This window comes from Xyrauchen texanus, chromosome 7 (assembly GCF_025860055.1).
Source record: "Xyrauchen texanus isolate HMW12.3.18 chromosome 7, RBS_HiC_50CHRs, whole genome shotgun sequence".
NCBI lineage: Eukaryota > Metazoa > Chordata > Actinopteri > Cypriniformes > Catostomidae > Xyrauchen > Xyrauchen texanus.
The window spans coordinates 31,002,537-31,024,077 of record NC_068282.1 but is presented as its reverse complement, the minus strand read 5'-3'; the positions used below and the strand labels follow the sequence as shown (position 1 = coordinate 31,024,077).

Sequence of the window (21,541 nt, the reverse complement as noted above, 5' to 3'; positions counted from 1 at the left end):
TTTGTTCATTAATTTGTTGGATTTTTGCTGTTGTTTGTTAACAGACAACTTTGTTAACAAAGTTTTTCTTAATTTGTTTTTTTAAACCCTGATGAAGCTCATTTGCCAAAATGTGTGTGGGTGGTATGGGTGGTTAACGAGGACAATTGTTTAGGTTTCAAACTAGTAATTACAAGGGTATTATGCTATAAATGTGGTTCATGGGGACATTTCTAGTGTCCCCATATTTAAAATCACTTAAAAAACATACTAAACAATGTGTAGTTTTTTTTAATAAAAAAATGCAGACATTTTTTGGTGAGGGTTAGGTTTATGGTTAGAGGATATAATCTATAGTTCGTACAGTATAAAATGTCTCGGTTACTGACGTAACCTCCGTTCCATGATGGAGGGAACGAGACGTTGTGTAGATGAGTTGACACTAGGGGTCACTCCTGAGGAGCCCAGACATCTCTGATCTTGAGAAAAGGCCAGTGGAAATTGGAGTGTGGAATTTGCATGCCACTCCCCCGGACATACGGGTATAAAAAGAGTAATGCTGCAAACACACATCAGGTATCACACTGAGGAGCCGAGCCAAAGACCCGGCCATTTCAGCGGTTGGTTCAGTGTTGAGGCAGGAGGGACACAACGTCTCGTTCCCTCCATCAGGGAACGGAGGTTACGTCAGCAACCAAGACGTTCCATATCTGTCACTCTCTCAACGATGTGTCAATGAGTTGACACTAGGGGTCCCAATGGAAAACGGCACAAGAGCTGAACCGAGTTACGCAGACTGGCGGTGCGAGACGGGCAGACCTCTGTGTGCCTCGTAGCCAGCGCAGCAAGCCGTCGCATAACTACCCCCAACAAACTGGCAGGTATGAAGTGGTCCCCTGCACCTAGGGGAACGGCTAACTGCTCAGAAGTATAAGGACTGGCTGGCCCAGCTGTGGCCTTCTCTTTATTGTTCTCACCAATAAAGGAATGAAATCATTCAAATATATGGTCAAAGCTGGGGGGTGTCCCTCGGAGGACACCACAGAGACTACATGTCGCCCCGAGTGGGGTGGGGGGGTTATGTGGAATACAACACACGGTCTTACCGGTTAGGAGCGGAAGCACATCGTGCAGAGCGGTGTCATGGTAGGTCCTACCCAAGAGGGGAGGAATTACTACAAACACCGTGACCAAGGACAGAGGGCCCTCTGCCTAAGGAAGACATGGTTTACCAGCAGGGAAACCATTTTGTGGAATATACATTACATGGAGTTACTGAGGGGACAAACAGCGCATGTGGAGCACTTACCTCAATACGGGGGCCTGGGTGACGCCCGCACTGGGGCGGCAGCGAGCCTCTCCGAATTCTCTATGGCCGCAAGACAAGGGAGGAAGAACGTCCAGGGTTCACACTTCTTGCGAACGCATCTGGTGAAAAAGTGCACGTCTTCCCCTAGGTCATCGAGATAGTTGAGGATGTGGATGCCCACTTCCCTTAGTGGGGCAAGGGCTGCCTCTGCGACTTTTGTGAAGGCACGAGGGGATAACGACAGGCTGAAGGGGAGGACTTTGTACTGATATGCCTGACCCTCGAAGGCAAACTGGAGAAAGTGTCTGTGTCGAGGAAGGATCGAGAGGTACACGTTCTTCAGGTCTACCGCCGCAAACCAATCCAGATGCCGGACGATCGCTAGAATGCGTTTCTGCGTGAGCATCTTGAACGGGAGTCTGTGCAGAGCCCGGTTCAGAACTTGCAGGTCGAGGATTGGCCGTAAAGTAGAGTGTAAAACCCCTTCTTCACCACGGCTGGAGGGACAGGCTCTATCGCACCCTTCTGTAGAAGGGAGGTGATCTCTGCACGCAAGACAGCGGCGTTCTCGCCTATCACTGCGGTGGAGCGGACGCCGTTGAACCTGGGCGGGCGCGTGGTGAACTGAATCGCATTGGACGGTCCTGATCAACCAACGCGACGGGTTGGGGAGCGCAAGCCACGACCCCAAGCTCCGTGCGAGAGGGACCAAGGGGACTACATCATCGGACGTACCAGTGGGCTGGGCCTCGCTACGGGGCGTAGCACATCTAGAGACATCGAAGCACTTACCTGACTCCTTGTGACCGCTTCCGGTACATCCTGGGACAGGGGAGGAATATTTTCGTCTTGGGGGCGGGCTTGTGCCAAGGCTGGGCTTGTGGAAGCGGGAGGTCCAGTTCCAGGGTGCCATGCCTGCCAAAGAGAACCAGAGGCCGGCGGTCGTGATAGACCAGAAATAGATCCCAGGGGCTGAGGAAACTGCCCCAGAGGCTCCCACTGAGGTCCCCATATAGCTCCCAGTGCTAACCGACCCTGCCTCATATCCGTAGGTAGAAGAAACGAATCGAAGAGCCACTGGGGTGGCTTGCGCTCTTACGAGGGACGTAGCCATGGTCATGTCCTCGCAGTGAGGACATGAACTATCCACAAATGCTGTCTCCGCATGGGTGGCACACAGACACAAAAGGCAGTGATCGTTGCCATCAGACGGGGAGAGACATCCAGGAAATAAACACAAACGAAAATGGCATCTTGAAAAATACGCTTTCCGTTTGCGCCACTCTTTTAGAGTGTATAGATATATATATATAGGTAGGTATATATAAATATATATATATAAATGAAGTTATTCCCTCCGTGAACTTTTTCTGCTGCTGAAGTGCCCAGGGTGTGTGCTCAGCACAACGTAGTGTGCGAGTGGGAGAACCGCTGGAAAGCGCCGAAGATCCAACAGCGTGTAGAGATGAATGGAGGCGGCAGAGGAATTCAGCTCTGTGACTTGCTCGCTTGGCTCCGAAGAAGATATCTGATGTGTGTTTGCAGCGTCACTCCTTTTATACCCATATGTCCGGGGGAGTGACATGCAGTTTCCACACGCAATTTCCATTGGACTTTTCTCAAGATCAGAGATGTCTTGGCTAGTGATCCCTAGTGTCAACTCATCGACACAATGTTGAGTGAGTGACAGATAGGGAAATCATTATGTCTGTGGAGAGTCCTCATAAGGATAGCTGGACCAACATATGTGTGTGTGTGTGTGTGTGTGTGTGTGTGTGTGTGTGTGTGTGTGTGTGTGTGTGTGTGTGTGTGTGTGTGTGTGTTTTAATAAATTCTTCCATCTCTTCCAATTCTTGGTGGATTTGCCTTCAAAAACTTTTGCCATGTCCATGCACCTTGTTTGATAGTGATTCATTGCTTAAATTATTTAAATTATTTTTATTTAAAATTACTTAATTTAGAACAGCAGAATGTTCTCATGTTTTCCTGTTCATTTGTTTCACAGGATTGATGATATCCAGTTTTGTAAAGAAATTGCAAGGCTGAAAAAAGAACTTCAAAAGCTACTATCTATCCCAGGTGATTTAATATGCATAGTATATACTATATATATATATATATATATATATATATATATATATATATATATATATATATACAGTGAGGAAAATAAGTATTTGAACACCCTGCTATTTTGCAAGTTCTCCCACTTAGAAATCATGGAGGGTCTGAAATTGTCATCGTAGGTGCATGTCCACTGTGAGAGACATAATCTAAAAAAAATCCAGAAATCACAATGTATGATTTTTTAACTATTCATTTGTATGATACAGCTGCAAATAAGTATTTGAACACCTGAGAAAATCAATGTTAATATTTGGTACAGTAGCCTTTGTTTGCAATTACAGAGGTCAAACGTTTCCTGTAGTTTTTCACCAGGTTTGCACACACTGCAGGAGGGATTTTGGCCCACTCCTCCACACAGATCTTCTCTAGATCAGTCAGGTTTCTGGGCTGTCGCTGAGAAACACGGAGTTTGAGCTCCCTCCAAAGATTCTCTATTGGGTATAGGTCTGGAGACTGGCTAGGCCACGCCAGAACCTTGATATGCTTCTTACAGAGCCACTCCTTGGTTATCCTGGCTGTGTGCTTCGGGTCATTGTCATGTTGGAAGACCCAGCCTCGACCCATCTTCAATGCTCTAACTGAGGGAAGGAGGTTGTTCCCCAAAATCTCGCAATACATGGCCCCGGTCATCCTCTCCTTAATACAGTGCAGTCGGCCCTGTCCCATGTGCAGAAAAACACCCCCAAACCATGATGCTACCACCCCCATGCTTCACAGTAGGGATGGTGTTCTTGGGATGGTACTCATCATTCTTCTTCCTCCAAACACGGTTAGTGGAATTATGACCAAAAAGTTCTATTTTGGTCTCATCTGACCACATGACTTTCTCCCATGACTCCTCTGGATCATCCAAATGGTCATTGGCAAACTTAAGACGGGCCTTGACATGTGCAGGTTTAAGCACGGGAACCTTCCGTGCCATGCATGATTTCAAACCATGACGTCTTAGTGTATTACCAACAGTAACCTTGGAAACGGTGGTCCCAGCTCTTTTCAGGTCATTGACCAGCTCCTCCCCTGTAGTTCTGGGCTGATTTCTCACCTTTCTTAGGATCATTGAGACCCCACGAGGTGAGATATTGCATGGAGCCCCAGTCCGAGGGAGATTGACAGTCATGTTTAGCTTCTTCCATTTTCTAATGATTGCTCCAACACTGGACCTTTTTTCACCAAGCTGCTTGGCAATTTCCCCGTAGCCCTTTCCAGCCTTGTGGAGGTGTACAATTTTGTCTCTAGTGTCTTTGGACAGCTCTTTGGTCTTGGCCATGTTAGTAGTTGGATTCTTACTGATTGTATGGGGTGGACAGGTGTCTTTATGCACCTAATGACCTCAAATAGGTGCATCTAATTTAGGATAATAAATGGAGTGGAGGTGGACATTTTAAAGGCAGACTAACAGGTCTTTGAGGGTCAGAATTCTAGCTGATAGACAGGTGTTCAAATACTTATTTGCAGCTATATCATACAAATAAATAGTTAAAAAATCATACATTGTGATTTCTGGATTTTTTTTTTTTAGATTATGTCTCTCACAGTGGACATGCACCTACGATGACAATTTTAGACCCCTCCATGTTTTCTAAGTGGGAGAACTTGCTAAATAGCAGGGTGTTCAAATACTTATTTTCCTCACTGTAAACACACTCACCTAAAGGATTATTAGGAACACCATACTAATACTGTGTTTGACCCCCTTTCGCCTTCAGAACTGCCTTAATTCTACGTGGCATTGATTCAACAAGGTGCTGAAAGTATTCTTTAGAAATGTTGGCCCATATTGATAGGATAGCATCTTGCAGTTGATGGAGATTTGTGGGATGCACATCCAGGGCACGAAGCTCCCGTTCCACTACATCCCAAAGATGCTCTATTGGGTTGAGATCTGGTGACTGTGGGGGCCATTTTAGTACAGTGAACTCATTGTCATGTTCAAGAAACCAATTTGAAATGATTCGAGCTTTGTGACATGGTGCATTATCCTGCTGGAAGTAGCCATCAGAGGATGGGTACATGGTGGCCATAAAGGGATGGACATGGTCAGAAACAGTGCTCAGGTAGGCCGTGGCATTTAAACGATGCCCAATTGGCACTAAGGGGCCTAAAGTGTGCCAAGAAAACATCCCCCACACCATTACACCACCACCACCAGCCTGCACAGTGGTAACAAGGCATGATGGATCCATGTTCTCATTCTGTTTACGCCAAATTCTGACTCTACCATCTGAATGTCTCAACAGAAATCAAGACTCATCAGACCAGGCAACATTTTTCCAGTCTTCAGCTGTCCAATTTTGGTGAGCTCTTGCAAATTGTAGCCTCTTTTTCCTATTTGTAGTGGAGATGAGTGGTATCCGGTGGGGTCTTCTGCTGTTGTAGCCCATCCGCCTCAAGGTTGTGCGTGTTGTGGCTTCACAAATGCTTTGCTGCATACCTCGGTTGTAACAAGTGGTTATTTCAGGCAAAGTTGCTCTTCTGTCAGCTTGAATCAGTCGGCCCATTCTCCTCTGACCTCTAGCATCAACAAGGCATTTTCGCCCACAGGACTGCCGCATACTGGATGTTTCTCCCTTTTCACACCATTCTTTGTAAACTCTAGAAATGGTTGTGCGTGAAAATCCCAGTAACTGAGCAGATTGTGAAATACTCAGACCGGCCCGTCTGGCACCAACAACCATGCCACGCTCAAAATTGCTTAAATCACCTTTCTTTCCCATTCTGACATTCAGTTTGGAGTTCAGGAGATTGTTTATGCAGCTGTATAACACATAGGTATAACATAAAGAAGAGTCAGACATGCAAGTGCAGCTCTACAACTGTATTGACAACAGAACAGCGCGAGGACAACAGCCAAAAGCAATCGACTGCCGATCGCATGATACATTACATACCGTAACATCCCCCTTTACAAATTTGAACTAAAGAATCCCCTTCTAAAATAACAAGTAAATAAGAACAAAATACTATATAAACTTTAGGCAACATAACCTTTAAAGCAACTGCAATAAATTTCAAATTAGGCACTAATGCCATGACTATAGAGTCCTTGTTACATTAACTGTTCTTTTCCTTTCCAAAACTGCCACAGCAGCATTTCTAACTTATTACAAATCAAGCCTCTTGGGTGGCTTGGACAATTGGCCAGCCCTAGTGTAAGTGCGACCATCTGATGATGAGGGTTTGACAGGGCCAAGTGAAGCCTGTGGCGTGGGCTTCGCAGGAGGTGGACACTCCCTTCCAGCATAAGAGGCAATTCGGGTACAGTACTGTCCAATGCTTGTGTGGTGGTTGACTCTGCCGTTCTTAGGTGCACTCGGTTTCGTCAATATAGGGATCCACCCACATTCACAAGATAAGAGCGTGGTGCCACTTTCTGAAGGCAGGTGCTGACCCTCCACAGCGCAGGGTTTTCCCCTGGAAGGGGCTTCATGTGGATCCTCTCTCCTATGTTTAGCTCTGGCAGATCACGAGCTGACCTATCATAATAGGATTTTGCCAACTGCTTTCGGTGGTGAAGCCGCTCCACAACCCCAGTTACAACACATGGCTCTAGAAGCTTGTTTGTTACTGGAAGAGATGTTTTCAGTCTCCGAGACATTAACCTTTGTGCAGGGCTACTGTCCATGTCTTCAGCAGGGGTGTTTCTCCAATGAAGGATTGCTTTCCAAGGGTCAGTTCTGTCGTGCATAGCTTTGCGCAGAAGGTTCTTAGCAATCTTGACGGCTGACTCAGCCTTTCCATTTGATTTAGGATGTCTTGGTGAAGAAGTGACATGCTCAAATTCCCAGCTGGAGGCAAAACGCTTAAACAGAGCACCAAATTGAGGGCCATTATCTGTGATCACTCTATCTGGCTGACCATGTCGAGCAAACTGAGCCTTGCAGCGCTTAATGACCGTTTCAGCAGATAGATCAGTAAGCAGTTCAATCTCCCAAAAATCTGAGTAATGATCCACAATTCGAAGATAGTCCTTTTGCCGGTGACTAAACAAGTCCATGCTGATGATCTGCCATGGTCTGCCGGGGATGGCATGAGATAGCATGGTTTCCTTCTGTTGGTTGTGCGCAAATTCCTTGCAAGTCGAGCAATTGCTCACAAAGTCTTTGATTTCTGCTTGCATACTAGGCCAATACAGTTTGTCACGGGCTTGACAATAACATGCGTCACCTCCTATATGGCTTGAATGTATGCGCTTGAGCATCTCTGGACATAGTGACTTGGGGATAATAACTTTCTGTCCACGGTACAAAATACCATCTTGCCCACTAATTTCATCTCGATAAGGCCAGAATTCTCGGATGATGTGTGTTGTTTTTTCTTTCTCATCAGGCCAGCCTGCAAGGACAGTGGCCTTAAGGGCCTGTAGTGCATTATCCCTTTCAGTATACTCCCTGATTGTCTTCAGCCGCTGGTCTGTCACATTCAAGTATTCTGCTTGGTTGATGAGTTGTACATCCTCTTGCTCTTTCTGCAGATGGCATATGGCATGCCGCTGGTAAACTGCTCCCTTGCCTGTACAGTCAGCAGCTGCCCTGCTCAACATGTCATTGATGAACATTTTAGACCCCGGCTTGTAGACAACCTTGAGACTGTAGTTTTGAAGTGTCATGAGCATGCTCTGAAGTCGCTTGGGTGCACTGAGAAGTGGTTTGCAGAATATAGTGATCAAGGGTTTGTGGTCAGTCTCTGCTGTGACCAACTCTCGGCCGTACAAGTAATGGTGAAATCTTTGGCAAGCGAAGATGATACTGAGACACTCTTTCTCGATTTGAGCGTAATTTTTTCTGTGGGAGTGAGGGCTCTTGAAGCGAAGGCGACAGGCCGTCCTTCTTGCATAAGACAGCACCCAAGACCACTTTGGCTGGAGTCAATTTGTACTGTGATAGGCTTAGTAACATCATAATAGCGCAGCACAGGCATCGATGTGGCCATGGATTTGAGCTTGCGAACTGCATCATCATGTTTGGGTAGCCAGTGCCACGGTGTGTTTTTGTCGAGCAAACGCCGAAGTGGCTCGCAAACAGTCGACAAGTGGGGCATAAACTTGGCTAAATAATTAGCAAAGCCAATGAGACGCTGTACACCTTTGGCATCTGTGGGGTTGGGCATGTCCATGATAGCCCTCACCTTCTCTTGGTCGGGCTTCAAGCCTGTGAATGAAAGGATATGACCATGGAACTTCACTTCGGGGACCTTGAATTGCAATTTTTTTAAGCAAAGTCATAGCTTGACCTCTCTGCAACGCTCCAACAGGGCCCTAAACTTGAGATCATGATCACTTTCAGCTTTCTGGTCTGTGTCACCGCAGCCAACGACAAGAATATCGTCAGCGATGGGCTTAATTCCCTTTAAACCTGTTAACAGTTCATGCTGTTTCCGCTGATACACCTCAGGTGCCACTGAAACACCAAATGGGATCTTTAGCCAACGTTTCCTGCCCCATGGGGTCCAGAATGTGGTCATGAAGCTGCTCTCTTGGTCCAGCTTGCACTGTAAGAATGCATGTTTGGCATCAACCAAGGTGAAGATCCTTGCTTTAGGCAGTTTGTATAGCACATCCTCCAGAGTTGGCATTATATAATGAGAGCGTTTCAGAGCTTTGTTCAGGAACTTTGGGTTCAAACAAATCCTCAGCTTGTCTGTTTTTTTTTACAATCACCATGTTGCTAATCCAGTCTGTTGGCTCTGTAACATCTGCAATATGACCCTCTGCCTGATACGCATCCAGTTGGGCTTTGACGGCTGCTTTCATAGCGATTGGAACATTCCGGGGGGCACACTGTACCGGTGTAACACTGGTATCCAGCTCAAAGTGGACCTCACCGGGCAGAGATTCCACAGGCAAGTTGAACACATCACTGTATGTGTCAGTTAACTGTTCCTTAGTCAGAGGGTAACACCGTTCATGTTCCATTTTGAGCACGTCATCTGGGATTGTGAACTGCATCAGGCCTAGCTGTTCACAAGTAGATCCTGAGAGAAGCAGACTTTGATTTGTTTGTACTATCTCAAATGACAGTTGGTATCTCTCTCCTTTGACCAAACATTCTGTGTCAAAAACACCCACAGAGTCCAGCGACTCACCTGAGTACAGCCGTAATTTGACGTTACTGGGGCGGAGTGGTGTGTGCGGTGCCACCATTCACTTTATCCTTGTAGCTCATCACATTGCATGTTGCCCCTGAATCTAACTGACAACGCAATGACTTGCCATGTAATCGCAGGGAAACAAACCATTTCTTCCCTTTCATGTGCACCGTGCTAATGGACTCAACTGTGTAAATATCATCATCACTGTCCCCAACCGGCTCCTCCGTGGAATATTCAATGCAGTGGAGCTTCCCCTCTGTAGTTCTGCTTTTGAGACACACTTTCGCAAAGTGATTGTCAGTTCCACTGAGTCTGCATGTTTTGCCGTATGCTGGAGAATGATCCCTGCCTCTTGAATGCACATTACCACAGTATCGGCATGTCTTGCTTGTGTTGTGGCAAAAAACAATAATTAAACAAATATGCATCAAGATAAGAGACATCAGGATCCAAATTATATTTTAAAAGATAGTTTATTCTTTTAACCTCATAACCTTGCAGGGGGGCGTGTTTATAATATTATTACCTTTGTTTTATAACAAATATTCAATCAACTATCATAAACTATGCATCATTTGAAAGCTAAAACACTCAAGAATCACGTTCTGAACTTGTTTTTGCAATCAATACACCAGAGAGGAAAGGGTTAAATTAAATGCTGACAGACCGACCCTGTAAATATGAACAAAATGAACGGCAATACTTATCTTTCATCTCCTATGGTTCAGATCAGTTCGGACGAATCCAAGAAACACCAGCATACATTTCAATGTAACGGTCTACTCTTCAAAATGCATCCCACTTTTTAATCCAAAACAACAAAAAAATAGGGAAAAAAACGAAATATCCTCCTCAGTTTTCATGAGCGCTTCCAGTTAGAGTAATCCATCATGTTCACTTTCAATGAAATATCGATTCTAATTTGTATTCCAATGTTCAAAAACCATCTCTCCCCCGTAGTTTGGACTGTTTCCGATAAAATGAGCCATTCCCTGTTTCTCTCCTTCAATCACAGGCTCTGTAATGACCAAAATATGAAGGGAGCGCAACAACAGGCTGCGGGACCTGTCACTCTCGCACCTCGGTTTTTGACTGGATAAAAGCCACCCAATGTCTGGTCAGCAAAATTTTGATGGATGGGAGTATTAACCAACTAAAACACGATTGCAGTGATTGACAGTTTGCTTAGTTTACCTCAGAAGATCTGTCTAATACATAGGTCTAATACAAGTGCGTCCACTCGTGCGCTCTTCGTCATTTTACGCACAGCGCGCAAAGTTTTTACCATTGTTTTGCTACACGGAGCTCGTTTCAACGCGCTCGATTACAGTTCTAGGTGTATATGATTAAATGAATGAATGCTGCATTCATTGAATATAACAATAATGGAAGGAAAGGATTACAAGATGTCAGGTAAAGATATGTGGAAAAAATAAATTATTACAAGGCATTTATAATGCTGAGCATTATAATCATAAGATTTTTGACAATTAGGCATATGTTATTGTAATATGATGTAATATTGATGCTCCTAATAGTAGTTTGTCTCTAATATTTGACTCAAACTGAAATCCTCTTTTGTGTGTGTGTGTGTGTGTGTGTGTGTGTGTGTGTGTGTGTGTGTGTGTGTGTGTGTGTGTGTGTGTGTGTGTGTGTGTGTTTTCCTGTGCTGTAAAATAGGCCTTCAACTGAAACAGATGAGGATTGGAATCCGGAGTCCAGTCCTGAGCGACGAAAGAGACCACGTCAGTCGTCTTCATCTTCTGCGTCTCCATCTGAATCTGCTTCAGCTACCAGAGGTACAGGTAAAGGTACAGGTAAAGGGAGAGGGAGAGGGAGGGGGAGGGCGAGGGCGAGGGGGAGCCAGTCAGTGCCTACTGTGTCTCTTAGCACCTCACAGGAAAGATGGCACAATGTTGATGAGGAGGATATTGGACCTTCGCAGCCTGCATTTCGGCCTGCTCGTTCACCTGGGCCACAGTTGGTGACAACTGCAACCTACACAGCACTGCAGTTGTTTCATCTTTTCTTTTCAATGTCTGTGCTGCAGACCATCGTTCAGCACACCAATGTATATGGGGCCAAAAATCAGCAAGGAAGAGAAAAGCCATGGAATACCATCTCGGTTGAAGATTTCAAGTCTTACCTGGCACTTGTTGTGTACATGGGTCTCGTGAAGGTCTCTGCCCTGACTGATTATTGGAGGAGGTCCCGAGTCTACAGTGTTCCCCTTCCTGCTGAGATCATGTCCTGTAGGAAGTTTCATACCATCACAAGCGCTCTTCATCTTAGCGATCCTCGGGATGATGAAGAAAACGAAAAGAAGAAGGGAACAGCAGCCTACGACCGCTTGGGGAAGATCAAGCATCTCTATGGCAACATTAGGGATGCCTGCAGGACATTTTTTCATCCGAATCAGAACATCTCCATAGATGAAAGGATGGTGGCATCCAAGGCGAGGTCTGGACTCAAGCAGTACATGAAGAACAAACCCACTAAATGGGGCTACAAGCTTTTTGTCTTGGCAGACTCCCTGTGTGGCTACACCTGTGAGTTCTTCGTGTATGAAGGTAAGTCCATGCCATCTCAGAAGGGGCTGAGCTATGAGTCTGTCATGGCACTCGTAGATGAAAAGATGTTGGGCACTGGTTACAAGCTATACGTCGACAACTTTTACACTAGTCCCATGCTTTTCAGAGACCTCCTCCATAAGAAGATTTGGGCATGTGGCACCATTCCTCCGAACAGGATCGGTTTCCCAAAGACAGTCACCAACAGACTACCACGGAATGCTCCACGAGGGTCCATTCGATGGCTCAGAGAGGATGAGCTGCTGTTTGTGGAATGGAAAGACACCCGGGAAGTGCTGATGTGCTCCACATTCCACAAAGCATATAAAGGTGACACAGTGCGAAGGAGGTTGAAGAACAAAGATGGGCAGTGGCCTGAAGTGCAAGTGCCTATTCCCTGTGCTGTGCTGGATACAACAGGTTCATGGGGGGAGTGGACCTGTCCGACGCCCTCATTGGGTACTACAAAGTGCTCCACAAGACACGGAAGTGGTACCGAACCTTCTTTTACCACTTTGTGGATATTGCTGTTGTCAATGCCTTCATTTTGCATCAGCATCTGGCCAGAGCAAGGAATGAAAAACCCCTCACCCAGAAAGCATTCAGGGAAATGCTTGTTATGGAACTCGCAGGCCTAGAATCACGGACAGCTGCTCCTCGGGTTTCAAATGATACTTGCCACAACCCGACACACATTACAGATGACAGCACTGCTGGACGGAGAAAGTGCAAGCTCTGCCATCAGAAGACACCAGTCATGTATGCAACATGTGAGGTGCCACTGTGCTTTCTGCCTAAAAGGGACTGTTACCATGACTGGCATAAGCAGGGTGGAAAATATTAATAATCTGGTTTGTAATTTTTTTAATTTACATGTTACATAGTTCAAAGCATTTGATTCTAATAGTTGTTCCAGAAATGTTTCCAAGTTTAGGTGGATTTGCAGTTCCGAAGAGAGAGATGAAGCAAGAGAAGCCATCGGTGTGAGACATTAACGGTCAGGGGTACACACACACACTTACATGACCAAGTTTTCATCCTGTTTGTTCCTGCTATAGTGAGCTATCATATGCATTTATTCTATTTGGACTTTGTTTGTTCTGCTTGGTTTTGTTCTGCTTGTTTGCTCTCTCTTTCTCTCTCTTTTGCAGTGGGTGTCTTCTGATTCGGCGCCATTGGAGCAAACGTAAGTACTCACACATACATACAGTGTTGTAATTTTATTTGTTCTGCTTACACACTTTATCTTTCCTGTCTTTCAGTGGCTTTGGTTTCCAGTTGGTAACAAACCTTGTTAGTGACTGCCTTGGATCAACATAAATACTGTAAATACTGTAATTGCTTTTTTTTTTCTTTAGTAATTGGATATTTATTATAATTATCAGTTTATTGTAATTTATTTGAGTAAAAGAACACTGTTGCAATTACAAATGTTGTTTTCTTTTTATATAATTTATTAATTAGTTGTAAAACGATCACTTTTGAAATGCATACATGAAGTGAGTTTTTTTTGTTTCACTGTTTTTGCTATCAGAATTGTTCAAAATAAAGAGTATTTTGTTAAAATTTTAAAATGTTGTGCTGAAATCATTTTTTCTTGTGTGGTTTGATGAGCAGAACAGTTATGAATTGATATACATGTATGTAGTATGTAGTGTTTACTCCTTATGTCATTTGGTTACCAGATGTCCATTTGGAGTCTCCAAATGGCCTTTTGGAAAGGACGCCTAGACTTTCCCTGAATAAAAGCTTACAGAAACTAAATTTTTGGGAGTATCATCTTCAAATTTGAATCAGAACATGGTCAGACATTCAGTTTTATCTTTATGGTGTTTTCAGGCCTTTAACATAAAAGTCTGATACATTTTTCCCTAAATGAAATTCATTCATAGAAATCGTGAGTCACTTTCATGTAAATTTGACCTTGTTTTACTCTGTTCCTATGCTACTTTTGAATTAATATGACTCTTGGGTAACAAAGTTTCAAGTGTCTAGTTTAAAAAAATGTGGACCATATGGTTTAGGAGCTACAGACATTTGTATTTGGGTATGTCATTTTCAGAAAATTCTCAAAAATAGGGGTGCTGGTTAAGAGGTTAAAAGAGGTTTGTTCACAAAAGTATCGCGACAGCTACCTCGCAATAGGAACAAGACCCTAACTCACACAGAAAACACATGGCCTATTTATACCCCCCGTCCTCAAAGTCCCTTCTTCCATAATTTTCCACTCAATCCCAGTAAAACCCGATCTAGCTAGTTTTTAGAAATACCAATGGCTCTTCTAAGCCCCCCTGGGTTTTACGATCTTTACATCTGTGAGGTCATAAAAGGCCATATAAACGCTATCTTGTCCTGAAGACAGTGGTCCTTTGTTGAGCTTCACTGAGTTTCACACCCGTGAAACTCAACAAAAGGATTTATTTATGGCTAAATAATCCCTCTGTCTTTCCCGTACTCATATTGAGGAGTTCTAAAGGCTTTTCCCCTTGACCATCTGTTTTACTGTGTGTGTGTGTCTCTGTGCCTGCCAGGTGAAAAAGAAAATACTTAGAGGAGAGAAACTGAATCAAAAGAAAATCCACATAATGCCTTAAAGAAAGTAAAATATAAATTTTCCACAACACTTGTGTCTAAGAGTCTTGGTGAATTACTCTGCTTCCGCTGGTTAGGCTTGAAAGGTTTCCTAGCAACAGCGTGAACCGTTTCGGCTTGAGGCATGCACGCGGTATCCATCGCTCTCATATGCATAGCGGTCTGTTCAGCTGTGCGACACATCTCAATGGCTGTGAGCAGTGTTAATTTTTTTTCACTTAACAACCTGCGTCTGGTCCCTTCATTTGTAATGCCCAGTACGATTTTGTCACGAATAATTTCATCCTTCAATCCACCACAATCACAAATTGCAGCTTTTTCTCTCAATCTGGTCACATAATTGTCTATGGATTCCCCTTCCTCCTGTTTACAAAAGCCGAACATATACCTCTCATAAATTACATTTCTGGCAGGCTTGAAGTATCCGTCCAATGCATCTAGGATGGTTTCAATGTCTCTCTGTTGCGCGTCTGTGAGATTCAAATTGTGCCGGTAAACATGTCTGCATTCGGATCCCATCACACTTCTCAACATGGCAGCTTGGACCTCCCTGGTCTTGTCAGCCAGGCCTGTGACCAGCGCATAATCCTCAAACTCTGCTCTGAATAAGTCCCAGTTAGCGCTCCAGTCTCCACTCATGTTCATCGGTGACGGCGGAGGTATGTTAGCCGCAATGTGGGCTGGTACGCCGCTAGACGGGCGAGGCGCGGCCGCAGCATTATCGGCGTCCATAATCGAAGAAATGGTCGAAATCAGCAGTTACAGCGTGAACTCAAGAACGAACGCGCTAGGTATCTTCTGACACCATGTTTATGCAGCTGTATAACACATAGGTATAACATAAAGAAGAGTCAGACATGCAAGTGCAGCTCTACAACTGTATTGACAACAGAACAGCGCGAGGACAACAGCCAAAAGCAATCGACTGCCGATCGCATGATATATTACATACCGTAACAGAGATTGTCTTGACCAGGACCACACCCCTAAATGCATTGAGGCAACTGCCATGTGATTGGTTGATTAGATAATTGCATTAATGAGAAATTGAACAGGTGTTCCTAATAATCCTTTAGGTGAGTGTATATATTTACACACTACCAGTCAAAAATTTTGAAACACATGACTGAAATGTTTCTCATGATCTTAAAAATCTTTTGATCTGAAGGCGTATGCTTAAATAATAAAGAAAAGCAGACAATAAGTCCCCAAGATAGATGGGAACTCCTTCGATACGGTTTAAAATGCATCCCAGGGTGATACCTCAAGAAGTTGGTTGAGAAAAGTACATGTCTGCAAATTCTAGGCAAAGTATGGCCACTTTGAAGATGCTTAAATTTAACACAGTTTTGATTTATTTTGGATTTTGTTTAGTCACAAAATAATTCCCATAGTTCCATTTATGTTATACCAGAGTTTTGATGACTTTACTATTATTCTAAAATGTGAAAAGAAAAAAGAATGAGTTGGTGTTTCAAAACTTTTGACCAGTAGTGTATATATTAGTATTTGGATATTATATATATAATATTGACAGTTAGCCATGATTAATTTATTCTGCAAGTGAATGTGCCCAGTTGTGGCTGATTATTGAGATATAATTTTATACAATGCTCATGATTGAGCACCATACATACAGTATGTTGAAAAAATCTGCTTTTCCTCTAAGACTGATATTACTAGTCTTCATCTTATGTGAGTATACTAGTTTATTGTTTCTATTTCTTTCTGTTCAAATGTTTAGCAATAGACAAAAAAAAAAAGAAAAGGCACATTTTTTTGTTACTAAATTAAGAAAAAATTATAGTTTTTCAAAAATAATTTGGTAAACTGAACACTTGTGTTTTTCAGTTAGAATAAGAAGTGGCTCTGCCTTTGGGGTAAACACGGCAATGAAAGATATTGCTTGGTTGAAATCCTTTTTCAGATAATGACAAGTCTAATGAAGACAAACAGAAGGAAGTCGAGCTCCTGCAACAGATTCATAAATTAGTGGAAGCTCGAGACTTCCTGGTGGATGACGTGGAGTTTGAGCGTCTCAGGTGAGATGAGCTGATTTCAGCATGCTGGAAAATAATGGAACCTCACACACAATTAATTTGCACCCTTTATTAAATCTCTCACTGAGTAAAATTTTTTCAGGCATACAGCATTCAGTTTCAGCCCTGAGGAAAAAAACGTTATTCACACTCTAAGTGTAAAAGTAATAGGATTTTATTTGTAATAAAACTATGCTTCCACTTTCTGTCTCAACGACTTCAGGAATTAAATTCAGCGAGGAAAGTCTGCTCAGTGTATGTGGAATCTGCACAGATGTTCATTTGGGGATGAATCTGGATTCCCTTTTTATGATCCTACTTGTTTTGTTGTTTGTTTTACAGTACCTAATCTATCAGAAAAGTAATGTGTAAAAATATTACTGAAATGACGCTGAATATTTCACCCAAAAAGTTATATTCTGCCATCATTTACTCTCCATCAGGTTGTTCCTAACCAAAATAACTTCTTTTACCCTGAAGAACACAAAAGTAGATATTTAATTTGAATGGACCCTTTCCACAGGCCACGATGATGATTCCACTTGGCATAAACATTGAAAACTTTATATATGTATATATATATATATATATATATATACTGGTGGCCAAAGGTTTAGAATAATGTACAGATTTTGCTGTTTCGGAAGGATATTGGTACTTTAATTCACCAAAGTGGCATTCAACTGATCACAACGTATAGTCAGGACATTACTGATAGAAAAAACAGCACCATCACTATTTGAAAAAAGTCATTTTTGATCAAATTTAGATGGGTCCCATTTTCAGCAGCCATCAATCCAACCTTATCTTTGCTAAATTGCTAATTTGGTACTAGAAAATCACTTGCCGTTATATAAAACACAGATGAAAGCTATTGTTTCATTAAATGAAGCTAAACATTGTCTTTCTGTTTGTTTTTGAGTTGCCACAGTGTGCAATAGACTGGCATGTCTTAAGGTCAATATTAGATAAAAAATGGAAAAAAAAGAAACAGCTTTCTCTAAAAACCCATCAGTCAATCATTGTTTTCTGGAATGAAGGCTATACAATGCTTGAAATTGCCAAAAAACTGAAGATTTCATACAAAGTTGTACACTACAGTCTTCAAAGACAAAGGACAACTGTCTCTAACAAGGACAGAAAGAGATGTGGAAGGCCAGATGTACAATTAAACAAGAGGATAAGTACATCAGAGTCTCTAGTTTGAGAAATAGACGCCTCACATGTCCTCAGCTGACAGCTTCATTGAATTATACCTACTCAACACCAGTTTCATGTACAAGAGTAAAGAGAAGACTCAGGGGTGAAGGCCTTATGGGAACAATTGCAAAGAAAAAGCCACTTTTGAAACAGAAAAAGAAAAGGTTAGAGTGGGTAAAGAAACAGACATTGGACAACAGATAATTGTAAAAGAGTGTTATGAATCTTAATGCCATTGAGCTTTTGTGGGATTAGCTAGACTAGACTAGACTAGCTAGACTAGACTAGATCAGGTGCGTGAGAAGTGCCCGACAGGACAGCCACATCTATGGCAAGTGCTACAGGAAGCATGGGGTGAAATGTCACCTGAGTATCTGGACAAAATGACCAAATGCCAAGGATCTGCAAAGCTGTCATTGCTGCATGTGGAGAATATTTTGATGAGAAGTAATTTTAAGTTCTGAACATATTTAACATTTTTCATGTTACTAATGTCCTGACTATCTATACATTGTGATCAGCTGAATGCCACTTTGGTGAATAAAAGTACCGATTTCTTTCCATAAGAACAAAATCTGTACATTATTTCAAACTTTTGGCCACCAGTGTACATATGTATGTATGTATGAATATATATATATATATATATATATATATATATATATATATATATATATACTACTGTTCAAAAGTTTAGGGTCACTGACTCATTCTTTATTTTATTTTTTATTATAATTTTTTTCACATTTTAGAATAATAATAAACTTATCTCAACTATGAAGTAATAGAAATGGAAATATGGCAATTATGCTGTGACTGAAAACTATGTTATATTTTAGCATCTTCAAAGTGGCCACACTTTGCCTAGATTTTGCAGAAATGTACTCTCAACCAACTTCTTGAGGTATCACACTGAGATGCTTTTTAAACAGTATTGAAGGAGTTCCCATCTATATGCTGGGCACTTAGTGGCTGCTTTTCTTAATTATTCGGTCTAAGTCATCCATTTCAAAAACTTTTTTAAATAAATGTTAGTTCCCCGTCTGTCACTCATTTCGACGTTTTGTCGAAGCGACACTAGGGGTCTCTCTTGAGCACCGAATATGCCTCTGATCTATGAAAAAAGGCCAATGAGAATTAGAAAGACAGTATTTGCATACCCCGCCCCGGCCATACGGGCATAAAAGCGGAGAAATACGCTTAGTTCATTCAGAAATTTTCTTCGGAGCCGATGGTCGTGTTGCAGTCAGCTGTGAGTTACACACCCGTTCCTGTTCTTCTGACGCTTGCCTGCTGTTGGATCTACGGCGCACTTCAGTGGCTTTCTCCTTCTCTGTATGGCAGTGTAGTTTGCCCCTGGGGGCTTCAACAGCGCAAAAACTAAAAGAGTTTTTATAAAAGAGTAATTTTCTCTAAAGAGATATTTTCCTCTAAAAGAGCCTTTTCAGGACGTGTCTTTTTAAAGATGCCCTTCCGCCCCTATGTAGTTCCTGGATGTGGTAGAGTGCTCTCCGCTTCAGACAGCCACAGGCTGGATTCTGGGTTCTCGTGTGTCTGGGTTGCGATCACACCGAGGCAGCGTTTGTGGATGGTTCATGTTCTCACTGTGAGAACATGACCATGGCAACGTTGTGGTCGAGGCTCGCTTTCAATAGAAAGCACGCCACTCCAGCCGCCCCCCGCATTGCTCCTTCTTCCCACAGGATTGATTATCATGCGGCTATTGATGGAGGAGATCTGGGGACGGCAGCGGTTGCAGCTCCACCGGGTACGCCCCCTCGGACCACCCGCCCCCCGGCACACTCATTGACTCCCGTCCGTGCTCGAGGCAACAGCGGCTCACCTTACAGCCAGCCAGCATATCCTCTAGAGCTCGAGGTGGATGAGCTCGCCGCTGCATCGGAGAGCGCGGTGTCTGATGCTGATGACTCCCCTGGGCTGCCGCCTTCAGGCCAGCACGCCCAGGCTGAGGCTGACGCGCAGATGTCCGATATGCTTGACGAGGCTTCACCCCCAGTCGGTCCAGCTGATTTGGGAACGATTCAGCAAGGCCCAGGTAGACCTGTTTGCCTCCCGAGAGACCTCCCCGCTCTGGTATGCCCAAACAGAGGCTCCCCTCGGGGCAGATGCATTGGCACACAGCTGGCCCTCGGGGCTGTGCAAGCATGCATTTCCCCCAGTGAGCCTTCTTGCACAGGTGCTGTGCAAGGTCAGGGAGGACGAGGAACAAGTCACCCTAGTGGCTCCCTACTGGCCCACCCGGGCCTGGTTCTTGGACCTCGTACTCCTCGCAACAGCCCCTCCCTGACGAATTCCCCTGAGGAAAGACCTTCTTTCTCAGGGACGGGGCACGCTCTGTCGTCCGCACCCAGACCTCTGGAACCTCCAAGTCTGGCCCCTGGATGGGACGTGGAAGATCTAGCTGATCTACCAGGCAACTTTATGCCCTGAAGTGGCGCTTGTTTGCGAATTGGTATTCTTCCCGGGCTGAAGACCCAGAGAGGTGCGCAGTTAGGTCAGTGCTCTTATTCCTGCAGGAGAGGTTGGAGGGGAGGCTGTCCCCTTCCACCTTGAAGGTGTATGTTGCTGCTATATTAGCCCACCATGACGCAGTAGATGGCAAGACTTAGAATGACAAACACGGGCAATAATAATGCTCAGAAATGTAGAGGGGGAAACAAGACTTCGCAAAGTGTGAACACACACACCAGGCTTAAATAGTCTGAGTGATATGGAACAGGGGTGCAGTAATCAGTCCAGATATGTGGGCACTTGGGAAATGTAGTCCAATGTTAATACTCAGGTGAATGAGACCTCCGGTGGCCGATTGAGGTATCTTCACCAGCGTTTGTGACACCTAAAGCTGACTTTTTCAAGGCAATTGTCATTAGGCCAATATGAGACCACTGTATTTTACAGTATTTACTAACTGCAGCCCATAACTTATGTTTCCTGTTTGTATTAACCCTGATTATTTTAGTCATGACATCAATGAATTTAAAGTGTTATAATAGATATAAAAGTTGGAAGGTTTGGTCTTACCGAACTAAATCTGCTAATGCTGCTTCTGCAGAGCAAGTAGGAAGACTAGCTACTGCTAGAAAATACACAGACCTGCTGTGTTGAGTATGTAAGACTTGTTGCTGTATGCTGCACAATTAGACATCAATACAATCCCCTTGATGCAGATTTAAACACGTGGTGCTGAGGAGAAGGGTTTAATAGAGAAAATTATTGTAGCACACTGCAGTAATACTTGCTTACCTCAAACCACTGAGGCAATTTAAATGTTAGATAAAGAGTAATTTCTCGCTTTATGAAAGACAATGCTATGAAGTCTGGTAGCGAATAGTGGTCCCAGCATCTCACTTATATTCTTTCCCTCCATTTTGCACAATTTCTACATACCTACTGTAAAACGCTTCTTTGAAAACCCTTGTTCACTTTACAAAAAGCTAAACTTCTGGAAGCGCTTTGGGAACACCGTAATGTGTGTGACCAGCTGTGAATATGTGTGTAAAACGTCAATTAACAATTTATAGCCTCTGCCGGTGTAATCATTGGATGCACCTGGAGCTGGACTATAAATAGATGCTTCACTGGAGCATTGTCAGATATTTTGTCTTCAGAGATCATTC

At 43.5% G+C, this 21,541-nt stretch overlaps 1 protein-coding gene across 1 annotated transcript in view; it reads left to right on the top strand.

The window, feature by feature from the left end:
- LOC127646101 (bMERB domain-containing protein 1-like) overlaps positions 1-17,052 on the top strand; it is a 57,414-nt gene extending 40,362 nt beyond the window's left edge. Inside the window, exons 3-5 of the mRNA XM_052129557.1 lie at positions 3,294-3,367; positions 16,592-16,706; positions 17,046-17,052. Coding sequence (XP_051985517.1) covers positions 3,294-3,367; positions 16,592-16,706; positions 17,046-17,052 — 196 coding nt within the window. The remainder of the gene's footprint in view (positions 1-3,293; positions 3,368-16,591; positions 16,707-17,045) is intronic.
- The last annotated feature ends 4,489 nt before the right edge of the window (positions 17,053-21,541 follow it).